General features: G+C 44.5%; 1 protein-coding gene across 1 annotated transcript in view; it reads left to right on the top strand.

Annotated features, from left to right (window-relative positions):
• The window catches only part of LOC138945764 (dynein axonemal heavy chain 2-like), a 218,479-nt gene that overhangs the window by 185,205 nt on the left and 12,676 nt on the right, over positions 1–20,598 (top strand). The window contains exons 70-77 of the mRNA XM_070317273.1: positions 1,675–1,874; positions 3,023–3,149; positions 3,826–4,012; positions 5,192–5,397; positions 8,290–8,415; positions 12,923–13,114; positions 14,215–14,406; positions 17,631–17,815. Of these exons, the coding sequence (XP_070173374.1) occupies positions 1,675–1,874; positions 3,023–3,149; positions 3,826–4,012; positions 5,192–5,397; positions 8,290–8,415; positions 12,923–13,114; positions 14,215–14,406; positions 17,631–17,815 (1,415 nt within the window). The remainder of the gene's footprint in view (positions 1–1,674; positions 1,875–3,022; positions 3,150–3,825; positions 4,013–5,191; positions 5,398–8,289; positions 8,416–12,922; positions 13,115–14,214; positions 14,407–17,630; positions 17,816–20,598) is intronic.

The following is a 20,598-nucleotide window of genomic DNA, read 5'->3' on the forward strand; positions in this document are numbered from 1 at the left end:
AGTGAACGCTGCCAAAAGTGAAGCAAGTCGCGTAAGGCGAAAATACAACATTTAGTCAAGCTCAGTCGAACTCACAGAATGAAACTGAACGCATTGCATTATTTCCGCAAGACCGTACCCTCGTACACCGCTGGTGGCAAAGGCAGTGAAATTAACAATCCAGAAAAGCGCGGTAGCGGTTGCGCTGAGGAGGATAGCACGCTTTTCTATATCTCTATTCTTTTTAACTCTCTGAACGTGTTTTTAATCCAAACATATCATATCTATATGTTTTTGGAATCAAGAACGGACAAGGAATAAGATGAAATTGTTTTTAAATCGATTTCGGAAATTTGATTTTGATAATAATTTTTATATTTTTAATTTTCAGAGCTTGTTTTTAATCCGTATATAACATATTTATATGTTTTTGGAATCAGAAAATGATGAAGAATAAGATGAACGTAAATTTGGATCGTTGTATAAAAAAATAATTTTAATTACAATTTTCAGATTTTTAATGACCAAAGTCATTAATTAATTTTTAAGCCACCAAGCTGAAATGCAATACCGAAGTCCGGCCTTCGTCGAAGATTGCTTTGCCAAAATTTCAATCAATTTGATTGAAAAATGAGGGTGTGACAGTGCCGCCTCAACTTTTACAAAATGCCGGATATGACGTCATCAAAGACATTTATCGAAAAAATGAAAAAACTTCCGGGGATATCATACCCAGGAACTCTCATGTCAAATTTCATAAAGATCGGTCCAGTAGTTTACTCTCAATCGCTCTACATACACACACGCACACACACACACACACACACAGACACACATACACCACGACCCTCGTCTCGATTCCCCCTCTATGTTAAAACATTTAGTCAAAACTTGACTAAATGTAAAAAGAGAAAAAGCCTAACGGTTTTGAGATTTGTGTTTCTGCAACTGTTTCGACATGTGCAAGTTATCTAGAAAGGGTGAATACAGCGAATAAAACTTTTTTGAGCGCTCTAGCACTGTTAATTTGTCAGAACAGGAGGTGGTCCATATTAGGAGCCTGTCCAAATTATAGGAGCCCTTCCCTAACTAATGTAGTACAGGAACTGACTTTTACATGCATGGCTACCGTCCCTGTGCGCTGAGGGCGGCCATCTTGTTCTTCGTGTTGAACGACATGGGTCGCGTTGACCCCATGTATCAGTTCTCGCTGGACGTCTGTTGATGATGATGCGCGCTTGTAACAGAGTTGATCTGTACTTACAGGGCTACCGTCCCTGTGCGCTGAGGGCGGCCATCTTGTTCTTCGTGTTGAACGACATGGGTCGCGTTGACCCCATGTATCAGTTCTCGCTGGACGTCTGTTGATGATGATGCGCGCTTGTAACAGAGTTGATCTGTACTTACAGGGCTACCGTCCCTGTGCGCTGAGGGCGGCCATCTTGTTCTTCGTGTTGAACGACATGCAGGGCCACGTTGACCCCATTTACCAGTTCTCGCTGGACGTCTGTTGATGATGCGTGCTTGTAACAGAGTTGATCTGTACTTACAGGGCTACCGTCCCTGTGCGCTGAGGGCGGCCATCTTGTTCTTCGTGTTGAACGACATGGGTCGCGTTGACCCCATGTATCAGTTCTCGCTGGACGTCTGTTAATGATGATGCGCGCTTGTAACAGAGTTGATCTGTACTTACAGGGCTACCGTCCCTGTGCGCTGAGGGCGGCCATCTTGTTCTTCGTATTGAACGATATGGGTCGTGTTGACCCCATGTACCAGTTCTCTCTGGACTCCTACATCGAGCTGTTCATCATGTCCATTGAGAAGAGTCAGCGCAACAACAAGCTGGACGAGAGGATCACCAACCTCAACGACTACCACACTTATGCCGTTTACAGGTACCTCATGCTGGCATTTTGAATCACCAGCGAGTGCTGGGCCATCCGGACGGCTGTGCATAGATGCAACACTTAACGTTAAACTTTTCTCTGATATTATTAAAGCTAGAGGTTTGAAACTTTGCACACTTGTAAGGTTTGATGACCTCCAACCATGCCGCAATTCTGGATGACCCTTGTCTATTTTCAAGGTCATGGTATGATCGATTTCGGGTTAAAAAAGATTTTTTTTTCTCGTATTGTATTGAAGTGAGATTTTGAAACTTTTCACACTTCTACTGCATGGAATGCCGACGGCTTAACCACAGTTAGCTTTTGCGCCAGTCATCTCAGATTTTAAAGTCTTGAGGAGTGTATTGGCAATCTCGGTGACTACCATGTATACCTATGCCATCTACAGGTACGATAAGCTTGCATTTTTAGCTTAAAATGAAAGATGTATCCTGAAGTTTTGTTGTTGATAGTAAGACGTTTTACGGAGGAGGAACTCACAGATAAGCAAACAAACACTCAAAGCACACACACACACGCACGCACACTCACACACACGGTGTATCTGTGTCCGAGAGCTACTACGTACATTACCTACGCACCCCCCGCGGGTTAGGGGGAATTTACCCGATGCTCCCCAGCATGTCGTAAGAGGCGACTAACGGATTCTGTTTCTCCTTGTACCCTTGTTAAGTGTTTCTTGTATAGAATATAGTCAATTTTTGTAAAGATTTTAGTCAAGCAGTATGTAAGAAATGTTAAGTCCTTTGTACTGGAAACTTGCATTCTCCCAGTAAGGTAATATATTGTACTACGTTGCAAGCCCCTGGAGCAAATGTTTGATTAGTGCTTTTGTGAACAAGAAACAATTGACAAGTGGCTCTATCCCATCTCCCCCCTTTCCCCGTCGCGATATAACCTTGAATGGTTGAAAACGACGTTAAACACCAAATAAAGAAAGAAAAGAAACCTTTAAACGCAGAGTTGAAACATGATATGAAGTGTGGATAGTTTACTCATATAGCGACACTGCAAATCCACGTACACACACACACACACACACACACAGGCACACACACAGGCACACACACACACACACACACACACACACACACACACACACCCAGTGTACTCATTCAGCGACACTGCACATCCAGGTACACCTGCCGAGCTCTGTTCGAGAAACACAAGCTGCTCTTCTCATTCCAAATGTGCGCCAAAATCCTGGAACGCGCCGGCAAGCTGAACAAAGACGAGTACAACTTCCTTATACGAGGTGGTGTGGTGAGTTGGCCCTTGTCTGTCCAACTGTTGTGTGTCCTTATTGTGCCTTAGTGTTACCTGTCTGAACGGACTGTGTGGGTAGTGTCAGTGTAAATTATCCATGTTTTACTTTGAATTAAACTCGAGATGAGCCTAAGTTTCTGGCTGGACTTAGAAGTACTACTGATACATGTGCAACACCAGAGAACGGTGTGTGTTTTGTACTCCTGCTAAAGGAGACAGGAGGTTATTGAGAACGACTATTTGCGCACCTATGTGAGTACTAATGGAAGAATCGGACTTACAAATGTATTGTAGAAGATCACATAATTCACCACAACCACAAACACAAACAAAGATTGGACACTTTTGCAATCACGTGATGTACCCAAAGGATTGACAGAATCAATTTAATCAACATGTGGACTAGAAGAAAGGGTAGACAAGGCGACGCAACGTGTGTGTGAAGGTGATGGACCGTGTGTGTGAAGGTGATGGACCGTGTGTGTGAAGGTGATGGACCGTGTGTGTGAAGGTGATGGACCGTGTGTGTGAAGGTGTTGAACCGTGTGTGTGAAGGTGATGGACCGTGTGTGTGTGAAGGTGATGGACCGTGTGTGTGAAGGTGATGGACCGTGTGTGTGTGAAGGTGATGGACCGTGTGTGTGTGTGAAGGTGATGGACCGTGTGTGTGAAGGTGATGGACCGCGACACCCAGATGGACAACCCCTGCACGGCCTGGCTGTCCGAGACGTCCTGGGACAACGTGACGGAGCTGGACAAGCTGACCAACTTCCACGACATCATCACGTCCTTTGAAACGTACCCCAGGGACTGGAATGTGTGGTACACCTCGCCAACCCCGGAGACTGCCGTCCTGCCCGGTGAGTGCATCTGCACCGTCTTTCTTTACACTGTCATGCCGTCCTGCCCGGTGAGTGCATCTGCACCATCTTTCTTTACACTGTCATGCCGTCCTGCCCGGTGAGTGCATCTACACCGTCTTTCTTTACACTGTCATGCCGTCCTGCCCGGTGAGTGCATCTGCACCATCTTTCTTTACACTGTCATGCCGTCCTGCCCGGTGAGTGCATCTGCACCATCTTTCTTTACATTGTCATGCCGTCCTGCCCGATGAGTGCATCTGCACCATCTTTATTTACATTGTCATGCCGTCCTGCTCGGTGAGTGCATCTGCACCATCTTTCTTTTCATTGTCATGCCGTCATGCCCAGTGAGTGCATCTGCACCATCTTTCTTTACACTGTCATGCCGTCCTGCCCGGTGAGTGCATCTGCACCATCTTTCTTTACATTGTCATGCCGTCCTGCCCGGTGAGTGCATCTGCACCATCTTTCTTTACATTGTCGTGCCGTCCTGCCCGGTGAGTGCATCTGCACCATCTTTCTAACATTGTCATGCCGTCCTGCCCGGTGAGTGCATCTGCACCATCTTTCTTTACACTGTCATGCCGTCATGCCCGGTGAGTGCATCTGCACCATCTTTCTTTACATTGTCATGCCGTCCTGCTCGGTGAGTGCATCTGCACCATCTTTCTTACATTGTCATGCCGTCATGCTCGGTGAGTGCATCTGCACCGTCTTTCTTTACATTGTCATGCCGTCCTGCCCGGTGAGTGCATCTACGCCGTTATTTTTTACATTGTCGTAAAACACATGTTTGACTCACCTCAGTAATGGGTGAGTCTCAGTATTATACCGTGTCCGTCTATAGGGACGGCAGGCCGTTCGTGGACAGAGAACTTAACGTTGAGGTTATTTCATCAGATGGCGAGTCGTCTCAGCATTTGCTTTTCTTGTTGAATGTGGAGGTCAGGGCTGAGTTGCCCAAAGCGAAACTGGGTGCCACCCAAATGGGGATGGGTTGAGATTGACATTTGGCGTGATTTCAACCAATCAGACCCAGGGGCTTGTTCCCACCCAGTTCGGTACCACCCAGTTTCGCTTCGTGCACCTTAGCCCCGGTTCATGTTGGACAAAGAGCTTTTTTCAAACTCAAAAGACAAAATACCTTGAGTTCTGGTGTCTTCTCACCCCTTCCAGACGTGTGGGAGAACGCGTGCAACGAGCTGCAGCGCATGCTGATCGTGCGATCCCTGCGTCCTGACCGCGTACAATTCTGCGTGACGTTCTTCATCACCAACAACCTGGGGTCCAGCTTCGTGGAGCCCCCGGTGCTCAACATGGCCCAGGTCGTGGACGACTCCACCTGTCGCTCGCCGCTCATCTTCGTCCTCTCCGCAGGCGTGGTCAGTCACTTATTTGTCTTTTGTCACTAAAACCGTTTATGGTCAGTGTTGTTACCTGACACAGAAGACAATGAGACAGTCTTCACGTCAATAAAACCTGTCATGGTCAGTGTTGTTACCTGACACAGAAGACAATGAGACAGTCTTCACGTCAATAAAACCTGTCATGGTCAGTGTTGTTACCTGACACAGAAGACAATGAGACAGTCTTCACGTAAATAAAACCTGTCATGGTCAGTGTTGTTACCTGACACAGAAGACAATCAGACAGTCTTCACGTCAATAAAACCTGTCATGGTCAGTGTTGTTACCTGACACAGAAGACAATCAGACAGTCTTCACGTCATTAAAACTTTTCATGGTCAGTGTTGTTACCAGACACAGAAGACAATCAGACAGTCTTCACGTCAATAAAACCTGTCATGGTCAGTGTTGTTACCAGACACAGAAGACAATCAGACAGTCTTCACGTAAATAAAACCTGTCATGGTCAGTGTTGTTACCTGACACAGAAGACAATCAGACAGTCTTCACGTCAATAAAACCTGTCATGGTCAGTGTTGTTACCAGACACAGAAGACAATCAGACAGTCTTCACGTCAATAAAACCTGTCATGGTCAGTGTTGTTACCTGACACAGAAGACAATCAGACAGTCTTCACGTCAATAAAACCTGTCATGGTCAGTGTTGTTACCAGACACAGAAGACAATCAGACAGTCTTCACGTCAATAAAACCTGTCATGGTCAGTGTTGTTACCAGACACAGAAGACAATCAGACAGTCTTCACGTAAATAAAACCTGTCATGGTCAGTGTTGTTACCTGACACAGAAGACAATCAGACAGTCTTCACGTCAATAAAACCTGTCATGGTCAGTGTTGTTACCTGACACAGAAGACAATCAGACAGTCTTCACGTCAATAAAACCTGTCATGGTCAGTGTTGTTACCTGACACAGAAGACAATCAGACAGTCTTCACGTCAATAAAACCTGTCATGGGCGGTCAAGGTACCGTCTTACCTCTCATCTTCGTCCTCTCCCCGGGAGTGATCAGTCAGTTACATGTGTTCACGTCAATAAAACCTGTCATGGGTTGTCAAGGTACCCCCTACCCTATCATCTTTGTACATTCCCTGGCGAGGTCAGTCAGTTACATGTGTTCACGTCAATAAAACCTGTCATGGGTTGTCAAGGTACCCCCTACCCTATCATCTTTGTACATTCCCTGGCGAGGTCAGTCAGTTACATGTGTTCAAGTGACTAAAAACTGTCATGGGTTGTCAAGGTACCCTCTACCCTATCATCTTTGTACATTCCCTGGCGAGGTCAGTCAGTTACATGTGTTCAAGTGACTAAAAACTGTCATGGGTTGTCAAGGTACCCTCTACCCTATCATCTTTGTAAATTCCCTGGCGAGGTCAGTCAGTTACATGTGTTCACGTGACTAAGAACTGCCAGGGGTTGTCAAGGTACCCCCTACCCTATCATCTTTGTACATTCCCTGGCGAGGTCAGTCAGTTACATGTGTTCACGTGACTAAGAACTGCCAGGGGTTGTCAAGGTACCCCCTACCCTATCATCTTTGTACATTCCCTGGCGAGGTCAGTCAGTTACATGTGTTCACGTGACTAAGAACTGTCAGGGGTTGTCAAGGTACCCCCTACCCTATCATCTTTGTAAATTCCCTGGCGAGGTCAGTCAGTTACATGTGTTCACGTGACTAAGAACTGCCAGGGGTTGTCAAGGTACCCCCTACCCTATCATCTTTGTACATTCCCTGGCGAGGTCAGTCAGTTACATGTGTTCACGTCAATAAAACCTGTCATGGGTTGTCAAGGTACCCCCTACCCTATCATCTTTGTACATTCCCTGGCGAGGTCAGTCAGTTACATGTGTTCACGTCAATAAAACCTGTCATGGGTTGTCAAGGTACCCCCTACCCTATCATCTTTGTACATTCCCTGGCGAGGTCAGTCAGTTACATGTGTTCAAGTGACTAAAAACTGTCATGGGTTGTCAAGGTACCCTCTGCCCTAGTTCTCATCTTTGTGTATTCCCTGGCGTGGTCAGTCAGTGAGATGTGTTCACACTACTAAAGCCTTTCATGGGCAGTGTTGTTCCCAGACACACAAGACAAAAGCTCAGTTGAACCTAGATTGAATGATATGTATCGGTCAAAGTGTCATGGTAAAAAAATGGTTCAACAAACTGTTTGTGTCAAAAGGCATCCCGTGTGTCAAAACTATCGGACATTCGACCGGCTAGGGGTCGGAACAATGCGTAAGATCAACAAAGTGTGCGTCAATGACTGAAGACTGAGGCCATGGGAGCAACACTGCAAGGGTGGGCAAGATACCCTCTACCCTCTCATCCACAAGGCATAAGGTTATATAGGGTTCTTACAATACAATGTATGGTCAATTTAGGCCTGACTACCGTCTCATCCACAAGGCATAAGGTTATTTAGGGTCCTTACAAAACAATGTATGGTCAATTTAGGCCTGACTACCCTCTCATCCACAAGGCATAAGGTTATTTAGGGTCCATACAAAACAATGTATGGTCAATTTAGGCCTGACTGCTCTTAGAATATATAGATACACGATAGTCTCCACCCAAACATCTGTTCACAAGATTCCACAGGTGCGCTGATTATGTCTGCCTTTCTTGTTTTCACTAATAGGCATCTGATTGGCAAAACAAATCTTCTTTCTAAATACTCAAAAAAGCTTCCTTTAAATGTTTTACTCGTCCATTTGTGTGGTGTAAAAGTGTGCGTCAATATGTACAGGTTTCAAGTTTCCTTGTCATGTGTGTCTCTTTTGGGAGATGATGTTCGTATCTTTTTGAGGGCCGGTGTACGATCATTATGACGATGTTTTTGCACAGGACCCGACTGGTGCCCTGATCAAGCTTGCGGAGACTTGTGGCTTCGGCAGTCGTTTCCACGCCCTGTCCCTAGGTCAAGGTCAAGCCCCCATCGCCACGCGCTACCTGGCTGAGGGGGTCAAGGAGGTGAGAGTGTGCTTACTACTTCTGTCACGTGATAGGGTCTTTACTGGCTGAAACAATACAGTACAGTACAATACAATACAAGACAGTACAGTACAATACATTACAATAAAATACAGCACAGTACAATGCAATGCAATGCTGTGTTTGTGTTGTGTTGTGTTGTGCGGTGATGTGATGTGATGTGATGTGGTGTTATACAATACAAAGAAATGCAATGCATTGCAATGCCGTGCAATGCAATGCAATGCAACGCAACGCAATGCAATACGTGACAATACAATGCAATGCAATAATACTTCATTATTTCAAAATGATAAATTACATGGTGGCTAGCTATGTATTAACACACTACAACATTAAAACACCAATATAAGGAACTATTACAAACACAAATACACACGCACGCACATACACAATACACACAACACACACACACAACACAAACACAAAAACACACACACAAACTCACACACACACACACACACACACACACACACACACACACACACACACACACACACACACACACACACACACTCTTTTACACACACACACACACACGAGCTTCTCGCTTGTTCTTCCTTTCTCACTCTGCTGTCAAACGTTTCTCTCTACCATAGGTTTCATGAACAGCTTTCCTTTTATTTGTATGTCACGATTTAGTGACATGGATCAAGAAAGTGTCACTCTGTGGGGTGCCTTCTCTTGGTCAATTGCGATAGAAAGCGCCTGTGCTTTCTGTCAACGGCTGGGTTTTAGCTGACCGAGCAAGGCGAACACGGGAATTTCGTGTCGCACGGATTTCACGTGGGTGATTTCTGCTGTCGGGGCAAAACTAGGATAGCTGAACTTGGAATGTGACAAGGTGAGTCACGTGATTTTGTCCAGGTTGTCTGTTTGAGACATATTTACTTCACACTCGAAACTCAGCAGCGAGAGAGAAGGGTCGGTGTCAGAATTCTCCTACAAGTTTGATGGTTTTTCAACACGTTTAAATACTTTACTGGGTATCAACGTGCTATGCTACTTGCTAGTGAGGCTTGATAGGAACTACATAGGACAGACCACCTTCTTCTTGGAAACATGCTGGCTGACAGTCGGGGCGTCAAGATTCTCCGCTGTGCGTTTTCACCGCATAAGGATTCAGCGAGAGAGGAGGATGACGGTATTTCTGTGACGAACAGAAGTCATTCGAAAGGGAGCGGATTCGCTTAAAAAGAGAGCTACCTACATAAGGCTGTTGAGGTAATAAATCATTATTTAACGCTGTTGACGAGTCTGTGTTTGTGGAATGAAATACTCTCTGTTGTTCTTTCCAGGTTAGCGCATAATTTGCTCTTTGTGACGCTAAAATACTAATCTGTATATGGTTTTTGCAGATATGGAGAGAAGGAAGGAAAATAGCTGATTTGTTGTTGTAAAAGTCCGTTTGTGCAGGCCCACGTGCTCGATGAAATATGTCAGGGTGACATGTTTAAGGGTGTTGTGTGAGGGGACGCATGGCATGTTTAGTGCACCGATGCTTTTTGTTGCAGCCTTCTTCTTCTGCTGTTGCTGGATGTAATCTACTACGACTACGTGCTGGGATGCTGTAACCAGGTCGTCCGCAAACATCGTTAACCTGCTAACCTGCTGTATTGGCTTTTTGCTGTCGCTGTCGCCGTCCTACCAGCTACGCGTCTTCTACATCTTTCTGGTAGACTACGGGGAGGACCTTCAGCGACTGAGTGAGGCGCCTGATGTCTCCACTGTTCCCTGCTTCGTTGCCATGCTAACCGGCACTATATTTCAACGGAGCAGTGGTGGAGACTAAAGACTAATCACGGGCCGCCCACTCAGTGGCAAAAAGCTAAGTTGCACCATGTCTTTTGCACCCTAACCACCAAGTCCTCTGTATTATTTGTGATTATACTCGAGTGGTGACGACGTGGGGTGTGTGACACCTGCATGAATTAGCACTTTTAGGCAGACAGCTTTATTTTCCTAACTATACACGGGATCAGCGTGTTATTATTTCCTGTACTTTAACTGGCGTTTTTCTCAGTGAACACTTGTTTTACGTATTTAACGTAAAAAGAGAATCTTTTGGAGTGAAGTCTCGAGGGAGGTGGCGTGATATTACATAAACAGGCGTCTGAAACTTATACTTTTGTTGATTCTATCTATTTGTATGACTGCGAGAGTGGATCGTGGTGTGGTTAGTTAGTTAGAAGTAACTAACCTTTCATAATCACCTTATTGTGATATTGAAACGTGACATTTTAAAACTCATTAAAACGTGTTTAACTACTTAGCCCTTGACTTCGAGTTGCTCAGATTATCAGGCATGGGAATTGTCCGATCCGCCGAACAGCGGATTTCCGCCGAATTTTTTGTTCTTCCGCCGAAAATGCAAAAGTGTCCGCCGAAAAAATAAAGGGGGGAGGCACACAAAAAAAGCACCGGTTACTTTGGCCTTTGCGCAAAAGCCCGCGAAAACTTTCCGTACTTTGTTCACGCACTGCTACCGCCCGCCTCAGTTATTGAACTTTTATGGCTGTTGAGGTAATAAATCATTATTTAACGCTGTTGACGAGTCTGTGTTTGTGGAATGAACAGATTGCACAGATTGTGTTACAAGTTACATTGTCCTGTTTGTCTCAACAGATCAATTTTTTTACAAATTTAAACCATATAATACATGTATATATTTTTTTCTTCAAAAAAGCAAAAATTGGTACATTTTTGTACTAAAAACTCTGATTCTAAAAACAGAATTTAATGGCAAACTTGGAGCTCAGGTGACACCAGATTGCACCATCTGGGTTCTTTGGAGAAACATTTTTCCGGGGGGGGCATGCCCCCGGACCCCCCTAGTAAGGCTAGGCACTTTGCGCCGTCGATTTGACGCTTCGCGTCTTCAGTTATAAATTTTCCGCCTTTTTTACAATTTTCAATTCCCATGCCATCATTATGCAGAAGCGTGTAGATCTATCCGTTTGACCGTTTGAACCGACCAGTGGCCCTAGAGTTCTTAAACATTGACTTTCTGCACTAGGGATGTAACTGAGAATTGTTGCTGAAAATAGTTTTTGCTACCTCTGCTTTTAAAGGCTGACATATTCCTATTTAATTAGTTTAATTAATTCCAGGGCTTTTCCCATCGTTGCAGGGATGTATAAATTAAGCTTCCTGCAAAGTTTGTGGTTTGAAGTCCTTACCAATTGCGAGAAATAATTAATTCTTTATTGCATTGTTTAGCAACAGTTCTCCAGGACTTGGGCTATTTTTAGACCGTTGACGTCACTTCGTGACGTTTCGTAAACCAAAGATGGCGTTTGAGACTGTTCTGTTTACATTCGACACTATCAACACCACTTTGCAATACTGAAATAATTTTTTATGTGTTCGAAAGCTACAGCCAATCGTTATTATATCCCCTTAGGTACAGTTTTATAACATTATTGGCACATGTAAACAATATGAATTAATTAATGAACGCTACGAATATGGCAGCCTTTAACAAACAAAATTTATTTTTTTCTTCTCGTGCGTTCAAGGGCTGACACTCCCACGTAAACTCGTATTTTCGCACGAGTGGATTTTTACGTGCATGACCGTTTTTACCCCGCCACTTAGGCAGCCATACGCCGCTATCGGAGGAGAACAAAGAAAACATAGGGGTAAAGCAAGTTGAGTGGACATGTCCACATAACAGACAGAGAATCAGCAGGTGAAGAGGTCTTCACTCAACGCTAATGTTTAGCAAGCTGAGTGGACATGTCCACATAACAGACAGAGAACGTCAGCAGGTGAAGAGGTCTTCACTCAACGCTAATGTTTAGCAAGCTGAGTGGACATGTCCACATAACAGACAGAATCAGCAGGTGAAGAGGTCTTCACTCAACGCTAATGTTTAGCAAGCTGAGTGGACATGTCCACATAACAGACAGAATCAGCAGGTGAAGAGGTCTTCACTCAATGCTAATGTTTAGCAAGCTGCACTTGTTTCTTCAGGCATGCACGATTGCAGAGTAATTCTCTGCTTCCACAGCTGTGACCAGTCTGAGGTGACCACAACTTTGTAAGGTGTGTCATGCGGTGTAGATGTGTGCAAAGCATCCTCGGTGTTCCTGCCCAACTCTCAGTGTTCACCGATGTACAGCGACCAGAGATATGTCATTGGGTGTGGCGGGGAGATAGCTCACTCGGTAGTGTCGCCAGCTTGAAACCAGTTTGTCGCTATCGGCGTGGGTTTGATCCCAACGGTTGGCGAGGAATTTATTTTCCGGAGTCAACTTTTTGCAGACTCTCCCCGGTGTCTGAACACCCCCGTGTGCATGCATGTGCAAGATAAAGATTGAAAGTTCAGAGTGAAAGTCTTAGGCTTAGAAACATGAATACACATATATAATAAAAGACAAACATTGGGTAGCGCCATACTGTATGGGAGTTCGCTTTCACAAAGTGAGAAAGCAGCCCGAATGTCCATGAGGGTAACCTCATATCATCATCCTTACGCGTGCAGGGCAACTGGGTGTTCCTGGCCAACTGCCACCTGTCGCTGAGCTGGATGCCGCAGTTGGACAAGCTTGTGGAGCAACTGCAGACGTCAGAGCCACACAGCGACTTCAGACTGTGGCTCAGCTCCTCCCCCCACCCCGACTTCCCCATCTCCATCCTGCAGCAAGGCATCAAGATCACCACCGAGCCCCCCAAGGTCAAACTCTCTCACAACCTTCAGGCTGCCCCTAATTGAGCCCAAGTTGGCTTTGCAAAGATTTTGAGCCCAAGTTGACTTTGCAAAGATTTTGCGAAGTCTTTTTACCAAAAATTCAATGTCAAAACTTCGTGAAGTAGACTTTTAGAGACCCAAAATACTATTCTCAAATGCTACATTTCAAACCGCCTGGCCAGCCCCTGTATCCCTGCCTCACTTGGGAAGCCCCTCTCTGGCGTACACTAGGTCCAGTCCTGTCCTTATCATTTTGTTTCGAGTCTGGTTTATTTGTGTTTGGCATGGTCGCAAGCCTTTCATCAATTACCTTTGTGTTGGCATGGTTGCTAGCCAGTCATCTGTTCCCTTTGTGTTGGCATGGTTGCTAGCCATTCATCAATTACCTTTGTGTTGGCATGGTTGCTAGCCATTCATCAATTACCTTTGTGTTGGCATGGTTGCTAGCCATTCATCTGTTCCCTTTGTGTTGGCATGGTTGCTAGCCATTCATCAATTACCTTTGTGTTGGCATGGTTGCTAGCCATTCATCTGTTCCCTTTGTGTTGGCATGGTTGCTAGCCATTCATCTTTTACCTTTGTATTGGCATGGTTGCTAGCCATTCATCAATTACCTTTGTATTGGCATGGTTGCTAGCCATTCATCAATTACCTTTGTGTTGGCATGGTTGCTAGCCATTCATCTTTTACCTTTGTATTGGCATGGTTGCTAGCCATTCATCTTTTACCTTTGTGTTGGCATGGTTGCTAGCCATTCATCAATTACCTTTGTGTTGGCATGGTTGCTAGCCATTCATCTGTTCCCTTTGTGTTGGCATGGTTGCTAGCCATTCATCTTTTACCTTTGTATTGGCATGGTTGCTAGCCATTCATCTTTTACCTTTGTGTTGGCATGGTTGCTAGCCATTCATCAATTACCTTTGTATTGGCATGGTTGCTAGCCATTCATCTTTTACCTTTGTGTTGGCATGGTTGCTAGCCATTCATCAATTACCTTTGTATTGGCATGGTTGCTAGCCATTCATCTTTTACCTTTGTGTTGGCATGTTTGCTAGCCATTCATCTGTTCCCTTACCACAATGCAGGGTCTGAAGGCCAACCTCAAGAGACTCTACTCCAAGATCACGGACGTTCAGTTCCTGCGCTGTAAGTCGGAGATTAAGTACAAGCGCCTTCTCTTCTGTCTCTGCTTCTTCCATTCCGTGCTGCTGGAGAGGAGAAAGTTCCTCATGCTGGGATGGAACATCGCATACGAGTTCAACGACTCAGACTTTGAGGTCAGTGCTCTTTTGAAAGTTTTTACACCAACTGAAATCTGTAATTTTTGCAACAGAAATTGATTCACAGGAAACGATTCTTGGTAAAATGAACATTCCTGTACGAAATGAACCTATCAGAAATTGGACCCCATTTCATATAAGATTCCTGTATAACAGAATCATATATGTTGCGTAAAGGGATTTTAAATGCAAATAAGGTCAAGTCTTTTGGGAAACCAAGAGGAATCCTATTTGAAACCTATTACCTGAACTCAATAGGTCTCCTATATGAATCCTATAGGTCTCTCATATGAAAGTCTCCTATATGAAACTTATAGGTCTCTCATATGAAACCTATAACCTAAACTCCATAAGGGCCGGATAGCTCAGTTGGTAGAGCACTGGACTTGAGGTCGCAGGTTCGAATCCCGACAAGGACGGACACGGGTCAACTTTATGTGCAGACTCCGAGACGGTATCCATGTCCCAACCCCGTGCCTCGGTCAATCTGCCATAAGTGCAGGTGGCTGATTACACCTAAAGACGGGCACACCTGGGTAGCGCGACTCTTGTTGCTGCTAGCTTTCCACTGGGAGGAAGAAAGCCGAATTTTCCAGCATGGGATAATAAAGTATAATATTAAAAAAAAATAAAAAAATAGAAAAAATAAATTGGTCTCCTATAATTGTCAATCCTATAGGTCTTATACTACATGAAAGTCCCCCATGTGAAAGTCTACTAAATAAAACCCATATGTCTCTTATGTGAAATTGTCCTATATCAAACCTTTATGCAACCTACAGATCCCATATATGATTCCTATAGGCCTCATACAGGACACGTATAGATTTCATACTATACACACGACCTTGCCTCGTCTGTTCATACAGCTTTGATACTTACATTTGTGTTTACAAGGGAAATTACAACAAAAGTGACCTGCTTAACCCAACTTAACTGTCTCGACTTTGAATTTTAATCAATCTGACTGAAAAAGACCTTATTTTGTACAGCATTATTGAAATTTTTCTTTGAGTTTGAGGACAAAAACATACAGAATTCTAGAGCACCGGTCACAAGAAGAAGAGAAGACATTTTGTCCACTCCTTCAAACTTTTTATATGAACAAGATACAACAAACAAGTTACAACCACAAATAATGTTCTTGTTTGTTGTTGCTTGTAAACACAATGTGATCACCAGAACAAAAACTAGAGGAGAAGCAGTTATGGAGGGAAATTGAATTGTGAATGAAATCACAAACCCCTCAAGCTCTTGGGTGATCTGACAACCAACCAACAGCATCAGCATGATATCAGCATTATTCTCACTCATATTTATGCGCTGTGCATCAACAAATCATGTATGTAAGAATTCTGCATTTTAGACCTGTTTTGATCTGATTTAGCATTCAAAGAGCTGTTGACAAAGAAGTTTGGAAATTCATTCAAACAGGGGGAGATAATGCTCAAGGCGAACCATAAACTTCCTGTTCATATAAGAAACCTATTGGAAACCTGTGTGAATGCCAGTATTACCAGTTCTTCAGAAAATTAAGTTCTGATTCATACATAAGATTCCTGTAGGAATCCTATATGAGACCAATGTGATTCTGGAAGTGCAAGTTCCTATATATGTTTCATATAGGTTTTGTATAGGAGTTTTGGGTCATTTTCGTATAAGAAACCTATACAAAACCCATACCTATAACTGACATTGACATATATGAAAACTAAAGGTTTCTTATAGAAAACCTATAGGTTTCTTATAGGTCTGACCACCTCTGTTCATTACACCCCCGGTATAGGGGTGTGTATAGGATTCACTCGATGTGTTTGTTTGTTTGGGTGTGTGTTTGTGTTCGCATATAGATCTCAAGAATGAACGGACCGATCGTCACCAAACTTGGTGAACAGGTTCTATACATTCCTGAGACGGTCCTTACAAAAATTGGGACCAGTCAAACACACGGTTAGGGAGTTATTGGTGGATTAAGATTCTACAAGGACTTATAGAGAAACATATTCATGGTCAAAGGGAAATAACCTTCTCAGTTGGTGGCAGTGAGAATGGGTGCAGTGAGAATGGTTATTTCCCTTTGACCAACGGGGGTGTTTTTCCTACCTCGAAGGAATTTCTTGTTTTGTATGGGAGTCCGTGCTAGAGAGACTTCCCTTCCTGTGTGAATGCTTGTGCACACCGTTTGCCCGTGCACCCCAGATCACAGACTGGACTGCTCTCTGTGCACAGAGGTCAGTGTTTGCTGAATTCATTTAGCTGATTGACATTATTGTGAGTTAACTCAATTGTCTCCCAGGTACGGATATATATCCAGTAGTAAGGAACGCGCGGATATATCCGCTCAGACTGTTAGCTTAAGTCGCTTCATGTAACGTCCATCTAACGCATGCATTCCAGCGTGTTGATACACAGTTACTACAATTCTGAGTGACCTGCTGCAGCACAGCTGGTCTCGGCTAAAAAAAAAAAGGGTCACATTAGGTGGGGTAAAAAGTGTTAAGAAATTAAATCGGCAGCAATAAGCAATTATGCACAGGAAGCAGCCAGGCTGTTGATTGTTTTCTACGTTCAGGGGAAAGGATGTGTTTTCTACGTTCAGGGGAGAGGATGTGTTTTCTACGTTCAGGGGAAAGGATATGTTTTCTACGTTCAGGGGAGAGGATGTGTTTTGTACGTTCAGGGGAAAGGATGTGTTTTCTACGTTCAGGGGAAAGGATGTGTTTTCTACGTTCAGGGGAAATAATGTGTTTTGTACGTTCAGGGGAAAGGATGTATTTTGTACGTTATGGGGAAAAGATGTGTTTTCTACGTTCAGGGGAAATGATGTGTTTTCTACGTTCAGGGGAAAGGATGTGTTTTCTACGTTCAGGGGAAAGGATGTGTTTTCTACGTTCAGGGGAAAGGATGTGTTTTCTACGTTCAGGGGAAAGGATGTGTTTTGTACGTTCAGGGGAAAGGATGTGTTTTCTACGTTATGGGGAAAGGATGTGTTTACTACGTTCAGGGGAAAGAATATGCTTTTACTCTACGTCTGCACGTGTAAGTAAGGTATCCTTGACGCGTAAATGATGCTTCACAAATCAACCCGCAGGACAGTTTCCGATTAAATGGCATCCAGCCAGCATTTCTTGAAATGATAACATACGTTCTTTTCGTACAAAAACAAACATTTTCTGTACCAATTCCCTGGAATGTGTAGCATTTCCATGGCTTTGTGGCAGGTGTCTGAGAACCTGCTGAGCCTGTACCTGGACACCTACGAGGAAACGCCGTGGGACGCCCTCAAGTACCTGATCGCCGGCATCAACTACGGGGGTCACGTGACGGACGACTGGGACAGACGCCTGCTGATGACCTACATGGGGGAGTACTTCACCGAGCGTGTCTTTACCGAGACACAGACCAAGTACGGCTGTGATTCAGTGTTACATTTAGTGACAAGACTTACACCCAACACAGTGAGGCTCTTCGCGGGTCATAGCGTTTCGGTGTTGGTCACGGAGAATGAGGACCATAGGACAGTTGGATTTGGACTCAAAATATATATATGACATTTAAATAATAAAAAGATTGCTTTTTATTGTGATGTCTGCAGACACCTACTTTGTACCGCGTGACGACATGTTTATTGTGATGTCTGCAGACTGTCAAGCCTACCCACCTATTTGGTACCGCGGCATGTTTATTGTGATGTCTGCAGACTGTCAAGCCTATACCCACCTACTTGGTACCGCGTGACGGCATGTTTATTGTGATGTCTACAGACTGTCAAGCCTACCCACTTACTTTGTACTGCGTGACGTTATTGTGATGTCTGCAGACTTTCAAGCCTACCCACTTACTTTGTGCCGCGTGACGTCATGTTTATTGGGATGTCTGCAGACTTTCAAGCCCACCCACCCACTTTGTACCGCGTGACGTCATGTTTATTGTGATGTCTGCAGACTGTCAAGCCTCCCCACCTACTTTGTACCGCGTGACGTCATGTTTATTGTGATGTCTGCAGACTGTCAAGCCTACCCACCTACTTTGTACCGCGTGACGTCATGTTTATTGTGATGTCTGCAGACTGTCAAGCCTCCTCACCTACTTGGTACCGCGTGACGTCATGTTTATTGTGATGTCTGTAGACTGTCAAGTCTCCCCACCTACTTGGTACCGCGTGACGTCATGTTTATTGTGATGTCTGCAGACTGTCAAGCCTCCCCACCTACTTTGTACCGCGTGACGTCATGTTTATTGTGATGTCTGCAGACTGTCGAGCCTACCCACTTACTTTGTACCGCGTGACGTCATGTGTATTGTGATGTCTGCAGACTTTCAAGCCTACCCACCCATTTTGTACCGCGTGACGTCATGTTTATTGTGATGTCTGCAGACTTTCAAGCCTACCCACCCACTTTGTACCGCGTGACGTCATGTTTATTGTGATGTCTGCAGTCTGTCAAGCCTACCCACCTACTATGTACCGCGTGACGTCATGTTTATTGTGATGTCTGCAGACTGCCAAGCCTCCCCACCTACTTGGTACCGCGTGACGTCATGTTTATTGTGATGTCTGCAGACTGTCAAGTCTCCCCACCTACTTGGTACTGCGTGACGTCATATTTATTGCGATGTCTGCAGACTGTCAAGTCTACCCACCTACTTGGTACCGCGTGACGTCAAATTTATTGTGATGTCTGCAAACTATCCCCACCTACTTTGTACCGCGTGACGTCATGTTTATTGTGATGTCTGCAGACTGTCGAGCCTCCCCACCTACAATAATGATAATAATAAAGTATATTTATATTGCGCCTATTCCTTACAAAAAACAAAAATATTTGGCTCTAAGCGCATTACAACATGTGTAGGGACTTGGTACAATCAAGTCTGACAAATACAATAACACAATATACAGTCGGTCTCTTAGGTAAAACTGGGAAAAGCAACTTCGACATTTGAACACTGCTACTAGAAAATCCTCTAGCAATGCATACTGCTTTACAATATGCATTTTTGTATAAATATAGTTAAAAAACATCGAGTTAATAGGAATTAGAAAAGGTTCTTATAATAAAACTATCTAGCGAACGAAGAAGAAGAAGAAGAATAAAACTATCAATGTCGATGTGTAACAAGTCATTCAACGCAAATGGCCAAAAAACAACGACAAAGCAATGATGATAAAACAGTTATACTCAATGGCTAATAACGAGGCAGAACTAAATAGTATCGACACAAGATTAAAACAAACAATATTCCTGGAGACACATTTATACATGTACCGCGTGACGTCATGTTTCTTGTGATGTCTGCAGACTGTCAAACCTACCCACCTAACCGGCACGGTTGGCCTAGTGGTAAGGCGTCCGCCCCGTGATCGAGAGGTCGCGGGTTCGAACCCCGGCCGGTCATACCTAAGACTTTAAAATTGGCAATCTAGTGGCTGCTCCGCCTGGCGTCTGGCATTATGGGGTTAGTGCTAGGACTGGTTGGTCCGGTGTCAGAATAATGTGACTGGGTGAGACATGAAGCCTGTGCTGCGACTTCTGTCTTATGTGTGGCGCACGTTAAATGTCAAAGCAGCACCGCCCTGATATGGCCCTTCGTGGTCGGCTGGGCGTTAAGCAAACAAACAAACAAACAAAAAGCCTACCCACCTACTTTGTACCGCGTGGCGTCATGATTATTGTGATGTCTGTAGACTGTCAAGCCTACCCACCCTCTTTGTACCGCGTGACGTCATGTTTTTTGTGATGTCTGTAGACTGTCAAGCCTACCCACCCACTTTATACAGCGTGACGTCATGTTTATTGTGATGTCTGTAGACTGTCAAGCCTACCCACCTACGTTGTACTGCGTGACGTCATGTTTATTGTGATGTCTGTAGACTGTCAAGCCTACCCACCCACTGTGTACCGCGTGACGTCATGTTTATTGTGATGTCTGCAGACTGTCAAGACCCACCCTCTTTGTACCGCGTGACGTCATGTTTATTGTGATGTCTGCAGACTATCAAGCCTACCCACCCACTTTGTACCGCGTGACGTCATGTTTATTGTGATGTCTGCAGACTGTCGAGCCTCCCCACCTACAATGTACTGCGTGACGTCATGGTTCTTGTGATGTCTGCAGACTGTCAAGCCTACCCACTCACTTTGTACCGCGTGACGTCATGTTTGTTGTGATGTCTGCAGACTGTCA

The sequence above is a fragment of the Littorina saxatilis genome, linkage group LG13 (assembly GCF_037325665.1).
Source record: "Littorina saxatilis isolate snail1 linkage group LG13, US_GU_Lsax_2.0, whole genome shotgun sequence".
Taxonomy (NCBI): Eukaryota; Metazoa; Mollusca; class Gastropoda; order Littorinimorpha; family Littorinidae; genus Littorina; species Littorina saxatilis.